Source organism: Daphnia pulicaria, chromosome 6 (assembly GCF_021234035.1).
Source record: "Daphnia pulicaria isolate SC F1-1A chromosome 6, SC_F0-13Bv2, whole genome shotgun sequence".
Taxonomy (NCBI): Eukaryota; Metazoa; Arthropoda; class Branchiopoda; order Diplostraca; family Daphniidae; genus Daphnia; species Daphnia pulicaria.
The window spans coordinates 22,197,330-22,220,551 of NC_060918.1; the positions used below are offsets into that span (position 1 = coordinate 22,197,330).

At 43.5% G+C, this 23,222-nt stretch overlaps 1 protein-coding gene and 3 long non-coding RNA genes across 4 annotated transcripts; 3 read left to right on the forward strand and 1 right to left on the reverse strand.

Annotated features, from left to right (window-relative positions):
* Nucleotides 1-279: 279 nt before the first annotated feature.
* On the forward strand, nt 280-4,152 carry LOC124342597 (ATP-binding cassette sub-family B member 6-like). Its single transcript, XM_046795628.1, has 14 exons — nt 280-581; nt 648-1,296; nt 1,361-1,571; nt 1,633-1,805; nt 1,870-2,107; nt 2,167-2,342; nt 2,413-2,560; nt 2,636-2,690; nt 2,752-2,959; nt 3,030-3,208; nt 3,282-3,394; nt 3,455-3,597; nt 3,672-3,793; nt 3,853-4,152. Exons 2-14 carry the CDS (start codon nt 655-657, stop codon nt 3,992-3,994), a joined length of 2,550 nt encoding a protein of 849 aa, XP_046651584.1. The 5' UTR covers nt 280-581; nt 648-654; the 3' UTR covers nt 3,995-4,152.
* Nucleotides 4,153-4,465: 313 nt separating this feature from the next.
* On the forward strand, nt 4,466-10,594 carry LOC124342949. The gene is made up of 7 exons (XR_006919014.1): nt 4,466-4,873; nt 8,760-8,970; nt 9,122-9,289; nt 9,360-9,580; nt 9,631-9,802; nt 9,869-10,450; nt 10,519-10,594. It is a non-coding gene; the product is annotated as an uncharacterized LOC124342949 (long non-coding RNA).
* A 3,314-nt stretch (nt 10,595-13,908) lies between these two features.
* Nucleotides 13,909-14,504, forward strand: LOC124342977. Its single transcript, XR_006919052.1, has 2 exons — nt 13,909-13,946; nt 14,040-14,504. It is a non-coding gene; the product is annotated as an uncharacterized LOC124342977 (long non-coding RNA).
* Nucleotides 14,505-21,501: 6,997 nt separating this feature from the next.
* On the reverse strand, nt 21,502-22,242 carry LOC124342985. Its single transcript, XR_006919062.1, has 4 exons — nt 22,090-22,242; nt 21,924-22,024; nt 21,629-21,852; nt 21,502-21,539 (listed from the first exon to the last, which is right to left on the reverse strand). It is a non-coding gene; the product is annotated as an uncharacterized LOC124342985 (long non-coding RNA).
* Nucleotides 22,243-23,222: the final 980 nt, after the last annotated feature.

Consider the following 23,222-nt stretch of genomic DNA (forward strand, 5'->3'; position numbering starts at 1 on the left):
ATCAGCTTCTTTTCTCAAATTCTCAGACTAATAAATGCAAAGAACCTTTCAGAATTTAAATTTTTTTAACCCAACCAATTCAAAGTTAACTTTATTTTTCTTATTATACAGCGTCCACAGAATACAAGTTGACTAACAGCCATGAGCCATCACACAGTTATTTTTCCCGTAAACTTCTTTTTCAAACATTTTTCTTTTGGTACTACTGGGACATGCGACGCCATCTGGGAGAGACCACTACGAGTTGATAGGAATTTCCGTTAGGTGGCGTTTTGATCGCAACGTCAAAATCAAAACACATCGTCTCCCTTGGCTACACTCCAATTAATCTTGCAATATCTCTCATCGTGACTTGGCTTTATTCTTCAACACAGATCAGCGCAATAGTCGACAATGACATAATTTGAAAAAGTGCACATTGACTCTCAATAGAATCTTTCATTCAAATTCAAGTTGATAGATTTCTGGACTAGACAGCACGGTTTGGGTCTTTGGAAAAACCGACAGCGTGTGAGGCAGTAGCTGAAAATCACTCTTGTGGAAGCTATTGAACGCCACTAAAATCCAAAAGTGATATTCAGGTAATTTCTGGCAATCCAAGAGCATTCACACGAATTTCTCACATTTTTTTCATTTTACTATTGTAGATTTGACATGGAGAGTGCCATCCAGTATTGCCCACCCAACATAACTCTGAATCATCCTTGGGTGAACCATGGACTTACCAGATGCTTCTTAGACACTGTCTCCACATCAGTCATTACCGGATTCCTGGTTTTATTCGGGTCTATTGAAAGCATAGTGTACAGGAAATATGGCTCACCCATCCAGCCAAGATCGTGGCAAAGATCAAAATTATTTGTTGTTCAAATCATGGCTGCAATTCTGCTTACCATTCTGCCCATAGTAGAGTGTTTTGTCCAACTGTATCTAGTGCACAATGGGGTCCTTTACGGCTATCTTTTGCTTTACACCCTCGGCAATGCCATCGTTTGGCCTTTATCCCTCCATCTGGTTTACTTGGAAAGAAATGCTCTACTGCCTTCCATCCCTGCAAGAGGCCATGGGCTAATACTGTTGATATTTTGGACACTCACTTTTGTTTCCCAGAACTTGGCATTTTTGAATATGAAGAATGAAGATTGGTGGTTTGATTTAGAAACCACAGCTGATGTTGTAGAATTTTCCCTCTTTATTGTCCGTTTTGTGAGCACTTGCGTTGCATTCCTACTTGGTCTCAAAGCTCCTGGACTTTACACTTCTGAAAGACTCTACAGAGAAGGACTCGGATCTGGTGTAAGTGAATTTAGTTCAACTCATTTTTAATAATAATATTTTAACCCATGTTTTTCGTCAATAGGCACGATCCCTACTGGAAGAAGATCAAACCGACCCATCAGCATCCAACTCATCTCCTTGGAATAACTTTTTTGCAAAGTTGCGAACCCTGATGCCGTTTGTTTGGCCGAAAAAAGCTCCGTCCCTTCAGCTTCGAGTGCTGTTCTGTTTCTTGCTGCTTGGCGCTGGCCGAGTTGCCAATGTCTATGTCCCAGTCCTCTACAAAATGCTGGGTAATAAAATCATCGACAGTGCTCCAACTCATCTAGACGACTAACACTATTTTGATTGCAGTTGACAGTATGACTCCAGCAGAGGGAAATGTCATCTTCCGTTGGGATCTCGTTTTGATTTACGTTGCCGTCAAGTTCCTCCAAGGCGGAGGCATGGGTGGTGTTGGATTTCTCAACAACCTAAGAAGTTTCCTTTGGATTCCCGTCCAGCAGTACACAACTCGAGAAACAGAGGTCAAACGGAATGAGGAGCAAAGTTTTCAACCATGTCCCCTAATCCTTTCTATATTTATTGCAGATCAAACTTTTCGATCACCTGCATAGTCTTAGTCTCCGCTGGCATCTCGGACGCAAAACGGGAGAAGTGTTACGCGTCATCAATCGTGGAACAGACTCGATCAACAGTTTATTGAGCTATCTTCTATTCAACATATTCCCCACCATCGCCGACATTCTCATCGCTATTATTTATTTCGCCACGGCTTTCAACCCGTGGTTCAGTTTAATCGTGTTCGTCACCATGGCCATTTACATGGGTAAGTTTCATCTGCAATGATCAAATGTGAACTGTTAGTTTTAAAATGGAATCATTTAGGTGGGACGATTGCGGTCACTGAATGGCGGACCAAGTACAAACGACAAATGAATCTAGAAGATAATAAATTACGAGGACGAGCTGTTGATTCACTTTTGAATTTCGAAACGGTCAAATATTACGGTGCTGAACAATATGAAGTGGAACAGTACAAGGACATCATGATCAGATATCAGGTTTAACCTCATTCATTCAAATAAAAATTTCTCATAATGTTTCCTTTGTCAACTGTGGGTGTATTTTTAGGTTGAAGAATGGAAATCGACCGCATCTTTGAATTTACTCAACACAGTTCAAAATATTATAATGACCATTGGACTTCTAGCCGGATCCTTGCTTTGTGTCCATTTTGTTGCCGAACAGCAATTGACTATCGGAGATTTCGTTCTTTTCGGTTAGTTTCATATTGAACGGGCCACAGTTTTGTGTCAAATGTTTAACTTGACCTCTATTCCTTTTTTTTTTCAAGGGACTTATATCGTGCAACTTTATGCACCATTGAACTGGTTTGGAACGTACTATAGGTATCTATTGGGAAGAGTTTCATGTTCTGTAATGGGAGAATTCAATATGTATGTCCTTTAGAATGATTCAACAATCGTTTATCGACATGGAGAACATGCTCGACCTTTTGAAGGAACGCCAAGAAGTTAAAGATAATCCTGGAGCTCAAGATCTTGTGCTGAAAGAAGGGACGATTGAATTTCAAAACGTGTCCTTCTACTATCGACCCGAAAAAGCCATTCTAAAGGACGTCAGCTTTACCGTCTTGCCAGGGAAAACGCTAGCAATCGTGAGTGTTTTGAGGGTCTTACTGTGTTTCATCCCTCTATTATTATTGTTATTTCAATGCTATCGCCAAGGTCGGTGCATCGGGCGAAGGAAAATCAACCATCATACGACTTCTGTTCCGCTTCTTTGACGTGCAAGATGGCGCAATTCTTCTCGATGGGCAAGACATTCGCGGTGTGAAGCAATCTTCAGTGAGGCAAGCTATCGGCGTTGTACCCCAAGATACGGTTTTGTTCAACAGTACCATCAAGTAAGTTCAATTCAGTCAACTAAACAGCTTAATACTAAATATATTTAAAAACGAAAATTATGGCGAAAAATAGGTCAAATATTCAATATGGACGAGTCGATGCAACTGACGAGGAAGTTTATGAAGCTGCCCGAGCTGCTGATATTCATGATCGTATTTTAGGTTTTCCTGATGGATATGAAACTGGTGAGTAATATTTTTTTCAAACAATGATATACATTTTTAATCCCGCCTTTTGATCAAAAGTTGTCGGTGAGCGAGGTTTGAAATTGAGCGGAGGAGAAAAGCAACGCGTTGCCATTGCTCGAACGTTGTTGAAATCCCCTAAATTCGTTTTACTCGACGAAGCCACTTCTGCGCTCGACACTCACACTGAGCGCAATATTCAGGTCAAATCATTTAAGTCTTTTTAAAAAGAAAATCGCAGCAGCAAGTTAACTGATTGAATTGCTATTTTATACAGGCCTCATTAGCTCGAGTTTGTCGCAATAGGACAACGCTGGTTGTAGCTCATAGGTTGTCCACGATTGCCAACGCCGATCAGATTATTGTTTTGCAGGAAGGGTCCATTGCAGAGCGCGGAAGGTAAATCGTGAATTATTGACTTAAGACGTAGTGTTAACTCGCTTGGAATTTACTTTCAGCCACGAAGAATTGTTGGCCCTGAAAGGTGTCTACGCCGAAATGTGGAATAATCAAATAAGCAACGAAGGCGACAGCACTGCCCCTACAACTCCTGTTAGTAGAGAATTTTTCCCATGTTCCGATGGTGGATTATTCACATAATTGAGTAATTGTTTAGAGTCTGTTTAGAGTCGTGTTTAGTTGTCAATCACACACCCAACGTCTGTTATCCTCTACCTTCTTCATTAATGACAAGAGCCTTTGACAACAATTTATTGACCCTTGTATTGATTAAAATAGACAGTTTGTTTATTTATTTATTTATTATATTTTGCCATCTGGATTCTCTACAGGTGTTGCGTCATACCTATGCTATGCCTACGTCATACCTACCATACTACGTCATACCTACCATACCTCATACCTATGTCATACCGCTGCTATGCGCAACACCTATGCTACAGTGGTGCAAAGGTGTTTATTGTGTTCACAATAGATGGCGTTTTATTTCCCCGTGGCATTGGTCACTTCCTCTTCCACAATACGCTTCAGGGCTCAGAGGCTCAGACTTTCAGTTTCGGACTTTAGAACGCGCAGGTCGGCAGGTGGTTAAAAATATTGCCTTTTCCATGGGAATGGTTGGGAGTCCTGCAATCAGCATGTCAGCAAGCAAAATGTTGCATAAACGTTTTAGCCGTTGTTATATTAAAGTGAGAATTAGGTAAATAATTCCCTTCACGCAGTTTTGTTTTGTTTCTTGATTGCTTAATCGTTAATCGTAGTATCTGTGTTACCCACGGGTGCCCCTCCCCCTTAACATGTGGTTCAAACAAAGTCAAGGGATAGTGCCCCGGAATTCACTGAACACACCACTGCAAGAAATTGAAGCATGGATAGTTTCACCTTCATTGGATGTTCTATATCTCCATGCTGGAAAAGGAGTATTTGGATTGCTACAAGAAGACTTTGTTCTTTGCCTTTATCAGGATAAAGTTCCCCCATCCCTTTGTTCAAATTAAAATGACATAACAATAAGTCAAGGTAAAATCTATTGCCCCCCAGAATCTGGGGGGTAATAGCATTTCTGGCTATTGCCATGGACTACTTAAGCTAGAGGACGGGTCACTTCGTCAATTCCTATGTCGGCTACCATTTTTTTTTTGTTACTGAAATCAATAGAGCTTTAGAAATGAGCTATAGTTTATTAAATTATCCCTATGCGGCAAATATTTAATTTCGATGATATTCTAATTAGAAATTGACGGAGGTGCTCGTTAGTTGTCGCCGCCTAGCGGTGATTGTTGGTTTACCACTCTATGATTCTCTGGTTTTGCTTTGGTTTGGTTTGATTAGGTGCGTCTGCTATCTGTGATTCTCTGGTGATTCTCTGGATTCTGTTTGTTTCTAAAAACCATAGTTTAGAATTCTTAGCGCTAGGTGGAGACAACCAACGAGCACCTCTCCCGTTCCCCTCAAAATTTAAGCGCAAATATCTTTTTTTTTAATATCTTCACAAGAAAGGAGCTTTGGAGACTTAGAATAGCTTTTTAAATCTCTATCGATTGACCCTTCTTAAAAAAATATGATTAAAAATTCACCCGACAAGCTATAACACGGCGGGATAGGACGAGTGTCCCGTCCTCTAGCTTAAGTAGTCCATGCTATTGCCCCCCAGAAAGGCAATACCCCCATCTAGCGGTGGTCGATATGAACTGCAGCTTTTCTAGTATACTAGTAGTAAGTTTTGGTGTTTGTTAGTCCTGATTTGTCCTGATTTCTGTGGTAAACTGTTAGTAGTAGTAAATGAATGAACTGTAGGCAGCGTACGTACGCCGCAAGGTACCCGAAGGGAATGTTAAGGGTATACTAGTTGGTATAGTAGTATAGACCTTTTTCACAATGCGGAAAGTCGGGATTTTACAATCCGGCAACGCCGCAATCGGCCATCTTTGTTCTAATTAATTTTTCCCCGTGTAAATTCCCATAAGGAATCGGGGTCCCTTTACTTTTAATTCATTTTCTACTTATTGGTGTCTTAAATCCAATATATTTCTCGGGGATCTTGTTCCCCGAATAACTGGTAACATTTTCATGTATGGAAAGTATTACTTGTGGCTTATATTAATTATGTAATTTGAACTTTCATTAGGTTGTTTTGATTCTGAAATGTCAAAACAGACATGTTGTGTGTTTGTGTGTCTGAATAGGTCAGCCAAGTTATGTATTTAACTAAAGATGTTGACTGGGCACCTGGCACCAACACGTAATCATGAGAATAATTCCATTGGGATGGCTACTGTTAAAAGAATTAGTCGCTCTGTAAGAAGGCAGATTGCTAGTATATGTTCAAAGATTTAAGAGGATGGTATATTATTGAATGATTATTGAAATTTGAACTTTCATTAGGTTGTTTTGATTCTGAAATGTCAAAACAGACATGTTGTGTGTTTGCCGTTTGGCTGCGGTAACAGATACAATGTTTATGAATCTGTTACTGTAAGTTTTGCATCCCAAGAGTTTTATTGGACATCCACAATATGTGGTAACAATTCCCTCAAAAGTATTTGGGGTTAACTAGTATAAAATTTACTAATTCAACTGCTTTAACATTTAGTTTCCTAATCTGACGAAGCATTCACTATGATTAGGCTACCTGATTCATTATCGTTATTTATTTATCAGTTTAAGAATACTCACGATTCTTTTTTCTAGATAAACATTGTATTAAACGAGGTGAAAAGAAGTTTTTAATACAGATACTGAAGATGTGACACTGTTTCAACTAGTTATTGTCTTTTCATTTTTCAATACTTTTATTCGAAGAACCAATGCCTGGTTTTCTAATGCAAGAGCTGTGTTGCAGGTAGATGGATGCTGCTCGTTTGTTGATTCACCAATTTGTTGATGTGTTAATCAAAGGTGTTCTGCATTGGGTATCTCCAGCGTTATCTTTCATGACATGAGTTACTGCATCTTTTGGAACGTGTGGGTGTCTATGGGAGAAAATGATGAAATATGTTAAGTAATGTTTGAAATGACATAATCAATATAAATAATATACCATCCTCTTAAATCTTTGAACATATACTAGCAATCTGCCTTCTTACAGAGCGACTAATTCTTTTAACAGTAGCCATCCCAATGGAATTATTCTCATGATTACGTGTTGGTGCCAGGTGCCCAGTCAACATCTTTAGTTAAATACATAACTTGGCTGACCTATTCAGACACACAAACACACAACATGTCTGTTTTGACATTTCAGAATCAAAACAACCTAATGAAAGTTCAAATTACATAATTAATATAAGCCACAAGTAATACTTTCCATACATGAAAATGTTACCAGTTATTCGGGGAACAAGATCCCCGAGAAATATATTGGATTTAAGACACCAATAAGTAGAAAATGAATTAAAAGTAAAGGGACCCCGATTCCTTATGGGAATTTACACGGGGAAAAATTAATTAGAACAAAGATGGCCGATTGCGGCGTTGCCGGATTGTGAAATCCCGACTTTCCGCATTGTGAAAAAGGTCTATTGCTGTATTGGTATAGTTTTATAAAGGCAGATTTATAGAAATATAATAATATTCAATATTCTGTTATAAAGGTAGGTCTATTATTAAGATTAATTAATAATATTTAAAACAAAAATATTATGCCCTTAGTTTCCGGAGAAATTTAATATGCAGAAATCGAGAAAGAGATGAAAAGCATATTTCCGCATGTTTCTATCCAAACATTAAATACAAATTCAATTCCAAAAAACCTAATATGATATGGCGCGGCGTAAGGGTAAGGCGTGACTTTGGTGCGGCGGAGGCTTCGCCCCGCCACCCCACGTCACACCGGATCTTGTTAAAATTAAATGTAAGTAACTACCTATCAGCACTTCTTTTACTGGAGATTGGTATCGTTTAAATGATAATAACGTACAGTTACTTATATTCTATCGTACAATATTACTCCAACAGCTATAGTCGCTATAGTTAGTGATTAAGAAATAATAACACTCGTTTTGAACTATAACCGACAGAGAACACAGTACTACTACTTTGACTATCAATTTTATTTTATCATACGGGCTTCAAGTCGATTGTCACGTTACGTTTATATCCCTGTCAGCTGTCACATGTCTCTGTATTATCGTCTGCTGTAACACCGTTTGATCAAACGCCTGAATCGATTGCAGCCAAATTTTCAAAATAGATGTAAAAAATTGTAAGACCGATTACTGCCATTGAAATGCAATTAAATTGTTGATTGCAATCAATAATTGCCAAAAACTAGTGCATCCATCTATATAGTGTTACGATAACTGCAAAAAGCCATCTGTGTAGTGTTACGAGAACTGCAAAAAGCCATCTGTGTAGTGTTACGATAACTGCAAAAAGCCATCTGTGTAGTGTTACGAGAACTGCAAAAAGCCATCTGTGTAGTGTAACGAGAACTGCAAAAAGCCATCTGTGTAGTGTTACAACTGAGGGTGCCCATGTAAACCATACTGCAAACGAAACTTTGACCAGTAACCCTTCGGGTAACTGAGGGTGCCCATGTAAACCATACTGCAAACGAAACTTTGACCAGTAACCCTTCGGGTAACTCCCGTTACTAATTTCTTTTTCTACATAGGTGCTCTCTGTTCGATCACTGATTTTAGTAGAAGCATTTTCCGATGCCTACCAATTTCACTTTTTTCAAATAATTCAAATTCAATTTATTTGTAACCATTTGTAACAGCAATCAGGACTAACAAACAAAACAAACTTTGAATTTACAATTTAGTCAAAACTAACTACGGGAATAGCTGCAGTTCATTTAGCCCACCGCTAGATGGGGGTATTGGCTTTCTGGGGGGCAATAGCCTGAAATGCTATTACCCCCCAGATTCTGGGGGGCAATAGGCGCGACCATAAGTCAAAGCCGTTCAAGTATATTCTGGCTGTTGAAGACTTCACCTCTGTTTGTGAAGAATCCAGCAATGAAGAACAAAGTATCTGATGTAATGAACTCAAACGTTCAGTGCCAGTGCTAGACCTTCATGAGCTGACAGAAAAAATTTTTGGCCTGTAAAAGCAATAATGCCAATTTCCAGTCTAACATGGGAATCTACATGGATCACAGTTTCCTTCAGGTAACATCTCGAACCCTCACACAACACGTACAAGCAAGAAGCAAAATAAGATAATTAAGTAGACTTTTGGCAACTCGTAATTGAGTGGATAATTTGAGTAAGAATAATATTTTTTGGACATGTAAACATAATTCTTTATTTCTCTTCTCAGACTGAAATATTTGAGTTAAAAAAAATTAAACTTGGTGATCGGTGAATAAATTATATTGTTTTGGCCATGAAGGAATTTGAAAGGGCCTTTGGCAAGAATACAATCCAATCTCAACCAAGAAATCTAGACAGGTGGCTCCCACAATACAGTTAAAAAAAGACCTTTAAGGTGCGTACAATTAAACTATCTAGTTGTTGTCATAAAATATGCTTCTAGTTTGTTATAAATTCTAATTAAGACAACAGCAAATCCAATCTGGAATTTCGCTACGTTGACGGTCGTCAACGTTGAGAAAGAAGAAAAACCTGAACCCAAAGTAGAGCCAGAAGAACCACCTACCACCGGTATAACGTCAGCCAACGGAACTAATTTCACATTCTTCAAGACTGGCTTTTGTGGCGTGTCCTTGTTGACTTATGACTAATGGTTCTAGTGGAGACATAAAGGAGGAAAGCAGCGGTACCACCACTTAATCAAATTCACTTTTACCAAACGACGTCATTTTCAAGCTGGACATGGTAAACCGGTACCAGACGTATGTCTACCAGTACACTTTTGCTCAATAAGAACCAGGCGCCGTAAGAATGACATCGCAAATTTTACTTGCCGCATAGGAAGTTCTCCATTACCGAACCCACCGTTATCACCTCCATTATATCAATTTAAGGACTAAAGCAACCAGTAATAGAAAACATTTTTATTTCTTTTCGAATCCATAATACTTAATGAACATTTGATTCTTTTCAGCAGATCTGGAAACAGAGAGGCGATGAAAATCTTCATAGTCAATTAGGTTCGACCTTATCACAAAGGGTCGCCCGTTGTCTTCCTAGAATTCCAAAGACTCCAAGATAACTCGCCGGTTTGAATCTACCCATTGACCAGATCTCTGTTCAAAAATGTCTCTTTTTTCCGCCCTAACGACCTCCAATCGTTGAGCAAATTTGCTTTGTAAGTTCGAACCCTCTGTGTATGTCCCGCTGAGACGAAATGGCAACCAAAGCCGGCAACATGGGCATGGATGGTAAAAATGACCAGGAAGTGGCTCTATTTCATCCCGTATTTCGTCAACGCAAGATAGTGAAAGCGCCCAAATTTTCTTTCCTATTCGTGATAGAGATGAATATTTTTTGAAGTTCAGACGTCTAGCACTTTCCGTCGTCAACAAGTTGGTGTTGTCGCAGCGGGGGCAATTGGAATTCCTATGGGACGGCGTATTCTTACAACCAAATATGGTAAACATTTTGGGTTGTTAACGTGGGTTCAGCTTCGGGACCCTCCCTGGTCGCACTAATTGCTTCTAGTCCTAACGTCGCGTCCGCTACACCAGTAATTGATTAACTTAAAATCTCTCGCAAAGAACGGTAAGTAAAATTTAAATTCATTGCCTTAAACAGGTTTAATATCTTCTGGAATTTAGCGATAAAGGATTTGCGACTATACCACCTGCCCAGCTCATGGTGACGCCCAACCAGTGCCAACTCAAGCAAAGTCCCAAGCCCAAACTGCTGCAAACAATTTTAATTTTTAAATCCATAAATCCAATAATAATTTTATTCTTTCTAACAGATCTGCAACCACGAATGAATTTCGTTTTGTGGTCAATGGAATTGCCGCCGGTTGCCATTACTGGCCTTTTGCGAATTGCGACGTCTTGATATCAGTTTGGAATAATAGCTTGGACTCTGGGGAATCGAGAAATCTGGGACTCAGAACTCATACTCGAGGTAACTTTGCAGTCAACAAATGAGATTCGTTAAAATTTTTGCATGCAAGTCAACCTGCAGACAGGTCGGCCAGTTTGTCCAGACAGGATGTCATTCACGCTTGAAGGTCACGAGATATATTAAGTAAAGCTGTCAATGCGGTGGTGAAGAGGTTGGGTGAGAATGACACGTGTTGCATCATTATCAAGCAGGTACAATAGCCGCAAGGTTAAGCTATTTGGTTTTCATTTTGATATTGGTTTTTGTAGACCCATCCCCAGCAACTTCATCCTGCAGAAGGAAAGGCCAGTTTGCATTTTCTTCAATCGAAGGTCACGGAGATCATAAGGTAAAACGTTTCATGCAGTGATGTAGAGGTTGGGTTAGAACGGGACGTTTTGCATCATTATCAAGAAGGTAAAATAGCCGCAAGGCTTAAGAGGAGGGGTGAGAAAAAGTCGTATAAAATGCGAGAGAAAAGTTGACACGGATCAGTCGAGTGAGTATCTCCGACACGGCAACAGCTGCATTATTCGTCGTCATATCAGTTCGCAATCATGGGTAAATATTCATTTTTAATATCGTAAATCTATTCCATCTTGTTTTTAGTTGTCGATACGACTAGTTACATCCGAAAAATAATACCCAATTGTTTATTGCATAGTTAATTATGGCGTTGTGTTGCTGTTGGGTAGACTTGTATCGTTGATGTCGACAACGAGAGAAAATCTTTCAAAAGGAAAGAGAAAAGGCAACATCAGTCAATCAAGTGAGCATCTCTGACCCGGCAACAGCTACATTCTTCGTCGTATTACCAGACTGTCGCAATCACGGGTAAATATTCTGTATTTTTACGTGGAATTTTGTATCAATTTCTATTTATTCTATTTTATAATATGTCCGTTATTGTTGAATATTTAATATTGTCTAGTTAACTATGCCGTCGTGCTGCTATTGGTTGTTGTATCGTTGATGGCTGGGTCGACCACTGGTGTACCGATGTCTCCTGGATAAGGCGGATACCAAACCGCAGCACCGCCGCCTTACTAAACAACAACATACGCAACGACCAGTTATTTCACCGAGATTGCACAGTTGGGTTTACAGTTAAACTACCAAGGATCCAGATTATTACACCACAACTTGTGCTGCTCCCCGAGCTACACTTCCAAACCGCAGAGTACTACACCGAGGCTCCTAAGAACTACACCACCGAGGCACCTACTGAGACTACGCAACTACGTATGCTGCCCCTACCTACGACACCCAGGCTCCAGCTTATTACACCATTAAAGCTGTCGGAATACTACACTGGAGCGCCTAAGTACGATAGAAGTCAGTCAAGTGAGCTTCTCCGACACGCAACACGGCAGCACGATGGTCAAAAGGTAAACATTTATTTCAGTACATGTTTTAGCGATGTTAATTAAAATCTAGAATTCATTTCAGCAGATTTAAACTGACCATGTCGTCACTGTTGTCGGTTGGGACGCAAACTTCACGGATTTGGCTGTCGTTTCTGGTTTGGAAATAGATTCCAATTTTGGTGGTTATCGAGTCAATACCGAGGTTGAAGCACGATCGAACGTCTGGTTGGTAAGAATCCTTGAACATTTTATTTCACATAAATTGTAATACTTGTGACTAAAACTTAACCAACATTGACTGCTCTGATGTTGTTGTTAGATAGTATATGAAGTTCTTGTTAAATTAGATTCTAATTATTGGGTATGGACTTTATTTTTTATTAGGCTGGAGATGTTCTGTTCGTTTGTGATATCAAATTGGGTCGTCGTCGTACGGAACATCATCACTATGCTGTTGGATCAGGGCGATTGCTGGAGAGAACAATACTGGCAACGAAACAAGGATGAACAACTGTAGTGCACTGTCACCGACTGCATTCTTCGTCGTATTATCAGTACGAAATCGGGTAAATATTCTGTTACATGGAGTTTGCATCAATTATTTGTTTTTACCTGTTAATGTACCATATTGACTATTAATGTTCAAATCAATTACCGCCTATTTGTTTGTAGTGTCGTGCTGTTGCCGTTTGTCGTATGGTTGAAGGTTGGGTCGATCACTGGTGTACCCATGTCTCCTGGGTATGGCGGATACTAAAGCACCACGCCGCCGCCTTGCTACACAACGAAAACATTCGCACCAACCGGTTACTACACTGAGGGCCACAATTACTACACCATCAAGGCTCAAGAGTATTTAACCGCAGCTAATGCTGCCCCGAGCTCAATCACCGAGGCTCCCAAGTACTACACCGAGGCTCCCAAGTACTACACCGAGGCTCCCAAGTACTACACCGAGGCTCCCAAGTACTACACCGAGGCTCCCAAGTACTACACCGAGGCTCCCAAGTACTACACCGAGGCTCCCAAGTACTACACCGAGGCTCCCAAGTACTACACCACCAAGTCACCGGAGTACTACACGTAAGTTGCCCCAGTTTATACACCGAGGCTTCCAAGTATTACTCAGTTCCTAGCTACTACACCGAGGCTCCAACTTATTACACCACCAAAGCGGCTGAATACTACACCGAGCCGCCCGAGTACTACACCACCAAGGCTCCAGAGTATTACACCACAACTTATGCTTCCCCGAGCAACTACACCGAAGCCCCGAAGTATGACTCTGCCTCAAGCTACACAACTACAACTGAGGTGGCCAAGTATTACGCAGCCCCGACTTACTACACAGCGGCTGCTTCTCCCTTCGTACTACGTTGAACCGGAATACTATACCGAGGCTACAGTTGACTACACCACAACCTACACCACAACCTACACCACAACCTACACCACAACCTACACCACAACCTACACCACAACCTACACCACAACCTACACCACAACCTACACCACAACCTACACCACAACCTACACCACAACCTACACCACAACCTACACCACAACCTACACCACAACCTACACCACAACCTACACCACAACCTACACCACAACCTACACCACAACCTACACCACAACCTACACCACAACCTACACCACACCTACACCACACCTACACCACACCTACGCTACACCTACGCTACACCTACGCTACACCTACGCTACACCTAGCTACTACACCGAGGTCCCTAAGTACTACGCTACCAAGGCACCTGAGTATTATACCACTACTTACGCTGCTCCGACCAGCTACACCGAAGCTCTGAACTTTTACTCTATTCCGAGTTACTACACCACTAAGGCACCTGAAGGTTACACCACACCCTACGCTTCTCCAACTTACTACAGGGACGTTTCTAAATACTAGAGTAGAATTTTCAATTTTAGTAATCATGTTCAGATTTGTCAGTCACATCTTAATAGTTGCTAGTCACTGGGAATTGTTGATCTATAATGAGAAAATAAATTTTTTTAACCTGGTGAATCATTTTGTGCGACTTCTCTTGCCACCTAAAAGCCTTTAACATTGCGACGTTTTCTGATTTTTATTGGATCTTTCCTATTTCGCATGTTGGAGGTGACTACTGCTCTAGTCGCTCTGCACTCCGACATATTCTAGTGTTTCGACAAAGGAGTTGCAGTTTGGTTTCTCATAGAAGTTTATTTGAAGGGTCTGGAGTTGATCAGTCACTTGCCTATAACTTATGTAAAACTTCAAAGTTGTAAAAAATATACAAGTCGTGAACTAAACATTTTTTAATTATAACATATGAGACACAGCAAACAGAAAAATTAAAAGGAATTGCTTTATTGTCCCACCTCAACCCACAATTCCAGCACATTTTACAATCACATACATACATACACTTAAGTTAACCCGTTGGCTGCCACGCCAAACAACCCGTAGATTGTACTCTACTATTCTACGCGCCACGTCTGAAGGATCCATGGCCAAGGTGGGACTTGCCATTGCTGACAAGTCCGGGCTGACAAGGTGACAGGCGAATCCATCACCGTATCGACAATGGGGAAGTCCCTATGGTGCATTGCCTAACAGGCTTGCCTTGCGGCAAATTTTGGGCTTGGCGACTCTCCGACCCCGCGGCATGAAAACCACGAGGCCGAACAGCGCGGCCCGTGCGCGGCCCGTGCTGTTAAGAGCTAGGGGAGAACAAAGGCGTGGCAGACAACGGGTTAACTAACACAAACGAACACATAATACCGACAACAAATGATGATCCGCGCTGACACTTTGGAGATACCGGCGACGTTATGGTGTCCATCTTCTCGAAATTTCCTCTGCATTACCTGAATAAAGAGAAAACAATCCTTATTTACTGACATGCCAATAAAAGTTACATAATACAGAAAGAACAATAATCAGGTTTTCTAGCTCAAAGATTTAAATATGCAATGTTTTAAAGTTTAAATCAAGCTTGCAATATTGAGAACTGTAAACAGAACAAAGCTCACTTGCTAGTCTTTTTTAAAAAATTCCGGAAGTATACCGGAAGTAACAACAGCGCCTCAACCATTGAGCTGTCGTCAAATTAAACCACATATTCGTGATCCCCAAAAAATTTGGGGTCGATTAGCTGTGATTTAAACGAAATCCAAAATTTGGCCAAAATCGAGAATTTTCCTGAACTATAGTTCAGGAAAATAGGCACCGTTCCACCCTAATTTACACCAAGTTTGACTACTACTACACCAGAGCTACTGCACCGATCCAACCACACCACCCCTACTACACCAACCGGCGACTACGACTACGGCGACCACGGAGACGACTACGGAGATCGTTGAGGATCGAGCAGTAGACTGTATTGATTCCACTATAATTCCATGTTTGATCTGTGTTGCTAGCACCTCGCTGCGCGTGCTCCCTCGAATTGAATCTCTCTTCTATTCTGAATTTTATTTACTCCTGATTGTTTCTTATGATTCAAGAACGATCACACTTTTCCGTACTGTGAGGTTTCTACGACTGATTCTGATTGCTTGCGTCTCATAGCTCATGCCATTTGGTTGTTTGCTTGTTTGTTTGTTTGTGTGTCTCCTTCTCTTACTTGCCCTCCAATCCCACCATCCGGGCTTCAGCTGGAAGGAATCTGGACTCCAGACTGATGGTACTGAGGAGTAAAAGGTTCTCGGTAGATCACCTTTTAGCATTAGTACTGACTGGTGAACCAGTTTCACTCACCCGCTTTCTGGACTGGATTGCGTGAAAGTTTGGATCCGTATCCCAGTAAGGTCAAGGCGTAGCGATCGTCATTCAACTGACTCTCTCTTGTCTACGTCTGTTCCGTTGGCTTGGCACCATATCCCCTCTCTCTTGTTGTCTGATCAGTTGACTTGACAAGCACGAACCTAACACGAAAGGGGAATCGCAGGACTTCCCTCAAAGATATTTCCAGCTACCCGTCTCGTGTCGCCCTGGTCTCGGTCATACTCGGCTCCTTCAGTTCTGACTCGAGGGAACAAAGGATAAATTGGGTAACTCTCGACGTGTTCGGTTCTGGCTCGAAGGAGAAAGAAGATTGCTCATTTCATTCTACGGTCCGTTCCCTGAAAAGTGAGGTGAAAGACGAAGGTGAGTGTGAAACTGGCACTGGAAAAAGATTTGAATACAAGAGAAATTCTTTATTCATTTCTAATTTGGAGAGAACGGCTAGAGAAGCGACGGACTGAACTGAACCGTAACCTACCGTCAAGCGGGGGAGGGCACGTTCAGTTGACGAGCTCTCATCGATCCTTCTCGACCAGTCCGAGCTATTATCGAACGGGTGAGAGGCTTTCACGATACGAGCGAACGGTAGAGTGAGAAGTCCACCCTCGATTTAGACTCAATACACCGTCCGCGGGTCTCTGACTATTCCCCTTGAGTGATCACCACACCGGCGACTACACCCGGCTACTACACCCAGCTGCCACACCCGGCTACTACACCCAGCTACTACACCCAGCTACTGCACCCGGTTACTACACCCAGCTACTACACCCGGCCACCACAGCCATGGCCTCCACGACAAAGGCTTGCGGCAACCCAGCCTGCCCGGTCACCTTCACCTCCGTTGGCAACCGAAAGAAGTACTGCTCCAGTGGCTGCTACCCCTCGGTCACCAATCGCGCAAAGCGCCCGGGTCAAAGCCTAAGCTCAACCACTGCTGCTGTTAACGCTCGCCTACTACCTAACTACGTGGACTCTCCAACTGGCTCTCCAACTGGCAGCAGCCGTGATCGATCCTGGGCACCTTCACCGTCCACCATCACTACCCGTGCCCTCTCACCAGTTACTCCTGCACGTTTGACGGGACCCTCGACGGCATCACCAGGCACCTCATCTACACCAACGAGACCGGCCCCTCGTAATCACTCCAGTCGGCCATCTCGTCGGCCACCTGATCGGGACCCTGGGATGAGCATCTGCATCACGGACGGCTCCATACAACTAGCCCATCCCCTTCCAGCAAAAGTCTTCTGCTCCACCTGTGGAACCTCCGCTCGATGGTCTGGCCGTAACTGCATCTCGGACGCCATTCGTCACTTCCGGACTTTCCACGGTAAATCAGTTAACGTTCTGGTTGAATGCAGCTACTGCTGCAACATCTCCGAAACCGTTCAGGCCGCCTTCTTCCATCAAGAAAAAGCGTGTCCTGGATTGGCCCCACCCGATCAACTCGACTCAACTAGCCCTGCTGGTGAAACTCAACTCATGGGCGACAAAGTCATCCTACTCTACCCTCCTCGACCCAGCAAGTGCCCTCTGTGTAGCTGGACCTGTGCTGGAACCCGTGCAGATGCGAACGGCACCCCTACGACCGGTGTGGCGGATGGTATAATCAGCCACCTCTACACTCACCACAATGGAATCAAGGTCACCCGTTTCTGGCGCTGCTCGAGATGCCTGGTCCTCGGAGGGGGCATGGCGATGCACCACCACCACAGACACCCAATTGAGGACGTCGACAACGTCCACTCAGTCGAAGCTCTCCTCTCACCGGCCGACCATTCCAACGCAGCTTACTGTTCTCCTGGAGCACACACTGGCTTGTCGCCAAACTCCTGCACGGCACACGACCATGACCTCTCCACGGCCTCCTCCTCCGACACGATTCGTATGACGGACGTCCCAGACATCCCATCAACAGTCGCACCTAGCCCGTGCCAAGTTTCACTGCCCCCGGTGGCGATGCTTGACTCCCGATCGGATACCCAAAGCCAACAACCTCCAGCTGCCATAGACACAGAGGCTACAGAGTCAACAGACTGCCAGTCAAACGGGAGAGAGGACGATCAAGCCACCAACCAACCCGAAGCCCCATCATCGCAATTTTTTAATAAATGGGAACCACGAATAGCCGCGTGCTCGTCCTTCGCCGACCTGGATCAAGCATCCACGGAATTAACAGCCGACTGGCACATGATGACCACATCGGTAGACGAGGCCACCACCACCCGCCCCGCTCGGCAGCCCAGGCCAGTCAGTGACGACCAACAAAAGAAGCGCCGGACCCAGTCTCGCCAGCAGCAACGCATCAAGCGACGGTCGAACAGTGCCCGCTGGTCTCAGATAAGCAGGATGCAAAAACTCTTCAATCGGTACCCCCGCCGGGCTGTGAGAAAAGTGCTTGGCGAGAACTCCCAAGCTTACACGGGGACAACTGAGGACGCCACCCAATTTCTGCGACGAACCTACACTCGCCCCCGACCATCTGCAGGGGAAGTGAATAGTGCCCGCCAAGCCTACGACAGTTGTAACTGGGCAAAGCCGTCACCAGTAGAATTATCCGTCCTGGCTTCTCCACCAACGAAAGAAGAGATCGCACAGAAGCTCAAGAGAGCCACCAACACAGCCCCTGGGGCTGATGGAATAGAGTACCGTGACATCATCAAGCTCGATCCGGAGGGGAAACTTCTGGAAAAGCTGTATGAGGCGGTTTGGCGCTTGGGCATACCCACGGGATGGAAGTCAGCGAGGACCATTCCAATCTTCAAAAAGGGGGATCCGACAGATTTCAGCAACTTTCGACCAATATCTCTCCTGTCCACTCTCTACAAGGTCTTTTCGGGTACCATCGCGTCGCGACTTTGTACGGTGGCCAGCAACAACGAGTGGCTGTCAGCCGAACAGAAAGGATTTCTCCCAGGAGCCCACGGAATTCAGGAGCACTCCATGCTTCTGGAAACTGCCATTGGGGAAGCAAAGCACCTCCGCAAGGATCTCACCATTTGTTGGCTTGACCTCGCCAACGCATTCGGCTCTCTTCCGCATGACTATCTGGAGGAACTGTTTAACAGCCTCCCAATACCCATCGAGCTCCAGTCAACATTGGCCGACATCTACAGGGACAACATATCTCAATTTGTAGTCAACGACGACCTCGTCCCGATTGCATCAACGTCCGGAGTACGGCAGGGCGACGGCCTGAGCTCCATCATTTTCAACCTGGCGGCTGAACCTCTCCTCAGGTGCGCAAAGGCTCCCAGCAACGCTGGATTTCCCATGCTTGGCACCACTGCCAAGGCTACCTCATATGCCGACGACATCTCGGTTATGGGGCAGCGCCCAGCCCAGCTCCAGATCACCATCGACGCTATGTGCTCCGTCGCCTCCACTTTAGGGCTCCAATTCAACGGAGCTAAGTGCGCGGCCATAACCTTCACCAAAGGCAAAGTGGACACGTCCCTTCGAATAGACGGAAAGCCAATCAGGACGCTTGATGATGGCGACAATGAGACTTACCTCGGGGTTCCAATTGGGTCCCGCCTCCTTTTCCGTCCAGCCACATCCATACCCGACAGCCTCGTGAAGGTTGCTGACTCTGACCTCGCGCCATGGCAAAAGCTCGAGGTCTTCCGCAGCCACCTTCTTCCCTCCATCTCGCATCACCTAGCAACTGGTCGTGTCGAAAAATCTTTTCTACACGACCTCGACAAGAATTGCGCAGACTTTCTCCGTCTGGTGGCCAACGTCCCACACAATGCTCACACAGACTTCCTCTATGCCGATCGTCGGGCCGGCGGCGTTGGAGCCACGCGTCTCTCGGAGGATGCCGACGTATGGACAATCGCACGGGCGGCCCAACTTCTTGACAGCTCCGACGCCGTCGTCAGCTCAGTGGCCAGGGCGCAAGCCTCAAAAAACATCTACAACGCCCTAAAGATTGAACCAACCACCGCTTTACTGTCCGACTACCTCTCAGGCTCCCAAACTGGGGGTCTCTATGACATCCGCTTCGCTAGCACAGGAGCAAATACCTGGTCAAGGGCCAGGCGGGCCGCCAAAAGACTTAGGGTGAGGATTGACGTATCCAGCGACGACACAAAAACTTTACTGGTTGCTGACGACGTCTCCACAACCTCGGTCAAGGCAGTCCGGGGCCTCCGTTCCGTCATCCGCAGCCGACACACATCAAACCTCTGCTCAGCACCCCATCAGGGAGTCGTGGCCAAAGGACTCATGCTCGAGCTGAAATCATCCGACATGGCCCGCCTCATATCGTGCAGAACAACTCTCAATTTCGACGATTGGGAGCTCATCCATCAGACCAGGCTCGGTCTCCTCCCTCTCCATGGAGCTCCTGGATACCAACCGAGCGACAAGAGCTGCCGGAAGTGTGGTCGCCAACTTGAGACCACCACTCATGTCCTCAATGCCTGCCCCAACAACCTTCCCTGCATGACCTTAAGGCACGACGCGGTGCTCACTCGACTCAACGCCACCCTCACACGAGCAGGACACACCACTCGCGTGAACAAATGTTACGACGGTACCCTTCTCCGTCCTGACCTCCTCATTACTTCAGTCGAACCACCCGTCATCATCGACATCACCATCCCGTTTGATGAGCCGGAGAACCTGCAGTTGGCGCACGATGAAAAGGTGCGAAAATACTCTCCACTTACAACAACCATCCCATTCGTCGTCGGCTCACTGGGATCTTGGCTAACCTCAAACGATGCCATAGCAACAACACTAGGCATTACCTCCCGATCCTGGAACTCAACCAGGAGAGACACTCGCCTGCTGGCCATCAAGGGATCACTCGCAATTGCCAGGCAGCACATCTGCCGTCCGAACCAGGACCCCACAACACCGGCAGAGCAAGAACCCCAGGCCCAATCACCCCCTTCGTGACACTAGTCTTTGTTTTTCCACCATTTTTCTACATGTAACTAGTTCAATTCTATATTCGCAACACTATGATTCGCCATATTTTATTCTTTTCCATTTTGTATTATATTTCCTACATGTCGTGTATATGTTGTTTTACCACAATTTTTTACCTTTAACTAGTTCCATTTCATATTCGCAACACTATGATTCGCCATATTTTATTCTTTTCCATTTTGTATTTTATTTCCTATATGTCGTTGCTCCAAAGTCGGAGAATATACACTTTTAAATTCTTGAAACCGGAAGTACGCGTACGTAAAAAACAGAACATGAACTTTACCACACATTTTACGAGGATCACGAATATGTGGTTCTTTTGTGCGTCAGATCAATATTTACTAAACTACTGACAGAAATGGGAAAACCGGAAGTAGAAAAAAAAACACATTTTTAAAAATCTACCAAGTGAGCTTTGTTGGGGGAATAGTTAAAGTTATCGTTAGTTATCACTAAATATTTCATTAAAATAACAGCCAATAAATGTTTAAAAAGATGTGCAAAGTAACTGAAACTGACTGTTTTGACAGCTGCAAATTTTCAAAAAGCCTTCTAGCGTTAGAAAAAAGAAACGTCCAAGTAAAACTTTGTTTGCGCGCAAGAAGGGCCTGATTTTGGAATTATTACACAGACACAGAGTTTAACGCAACTAGAATATTAGTAGATAATCTACGAAAGTAAGTCAATTGTCGGGTACCTGGGCATAATCCCGTGGTGAGTAACTGCAGGTGTGTAACAGCAAAGGGTAGCGACCACTGAAGTGTTCCAACTCGTCGGTGAAGTTAGACAAGTTGTAGCAGCAAAAGCAGTGAAGCTAAATTAGCGTACGTCGGGAAGATAAGGATGGAGCAGAATGTTGCTGGATGTCCCTCTTCCTTCATGGACAAAGGTCATCATTGGCTTAAGGATCTATTATGTGCTCTGTAAAAAAAAAAGTGTATTGCATTAATGAATTGAAAATATAACAGTTAATAAAGCATTTCAATCATTACCTATAGTACTAACAAGCACACTGAAGTTTTCATGATAAAGAATCGTAAAAATGGAAATCACAGCAACCAACAGCCTTACTCCTTAGGTTGAGGTAAATTTCCTGATGTTAAAGAAAGTGTCATGAAGTATTGCAGTAGCGTGGCGATAGGTTATATTGATGCTTACCTTTATCATATGGGTGACTGGTGCTGAATTTATTAGTAAGGTGGTTGGTTTGGTGTGGTAGCAATAATGGGGAAATACCTTGTCTCCACACATTTGTATTCTATGATATGTGAGCTCCACACATGAGTTTTAGGCTTTTGACAACATGATGGGTCTTTAAGATGGAAAGTGACTGAGTGCTAAGTCAACTTTCTGGAATGACTGACAGTATGCATCTAGAATTTGAAGAAATAAGTTGGTAGAGTATAAAAATAAGGAAATTAGGTGAAGATAAACCTTCATAAGTTACGAAGTTCAGTTTGGTATATGAAATCACAGGAATATAAGTATATTAATTAGCATCTAATTGTTTCGCCTATTTTGCCTCGTTTCACGATGCAAAAACAACAATGGTAACACCAGCGACATCTGGTAATGAGTTTTGAAGTTGGTTGCACAGTCGCAGCTCAAATTATCGGAGTTCTATTGTCACGTATTGGACCTACTGTCAAAGCATACAAAGAATTTTAAAAATTATCTAAAATATCCGGAAATAGAACAACAGATGTCGCTAGTGTCGCCCATGTTTACATCGTGAAACGAGGCGTTAAATTAGATGCTAATTAATATACTATTGTAAAATTTTCGCTGTGACTGTGCAAAATGTGATAACAATCCGTAACCATATATACAGGTTGGCTGCAGAGAATTCTTCTCGCCCTGGGCTTTAAGCGGGTTCGTTTTCCATTTTGCTGAAGCACTTTAATAGTAGATGAAGCGTACCGATGAAAATGTCTTTACACTTGGAAGAGGATGGCCTTTGGATTAAAATTGTGAGATTGTTCCAAAATGAGAAGGTAAATGTTGACTGCACGAGAAGATTGATTACGGAGACTACAGTCACGAGCATACCGCAAAAGACTTTTCAGATGAAATAAGTAGGGTCTGCTTGGTAGTCCTGAATTGAGTTGGTCCAAGATTCGTTGTGTCAATAACAGTGCATGAATTCGAAAAGTTTCATACATTGAAGTCAGCCAAGTCACCATCAGATAAGGAAAGTTGTGGGGCCATAGAATCTTTCCAGCTTTGCAGTCCACTCAGTGCTGAGACTCCCAACTTTGTTTAAGTGCTAAAGTTGCCGAGAGATGAGTAAG

Bases quoted from the DNA above. Each gene is read 5' to 3' on its own strand.
- LOC124342597 (XM_046795628.1), top strand. From the start codon at position 655: ATGGAGAGTGCCATCCAGTATTGCCCACCCAACATAACTCTGAATCAT. The intron at 2,561-2,635 runs GTTAGTTTCATA...TTTTTTTTCAAG, and splicing joins CGGAGATTTCGTTCTTTTCG to GGACTTATATCGTGCAACTT. The intron at 3,794-3,852 runs GTAAATCGTGAA...ATTTACTTTCAG, and splicing joins TCCATTGCAGAGCGCGGAAG to CCACGAAGAATTGTTGGCCC.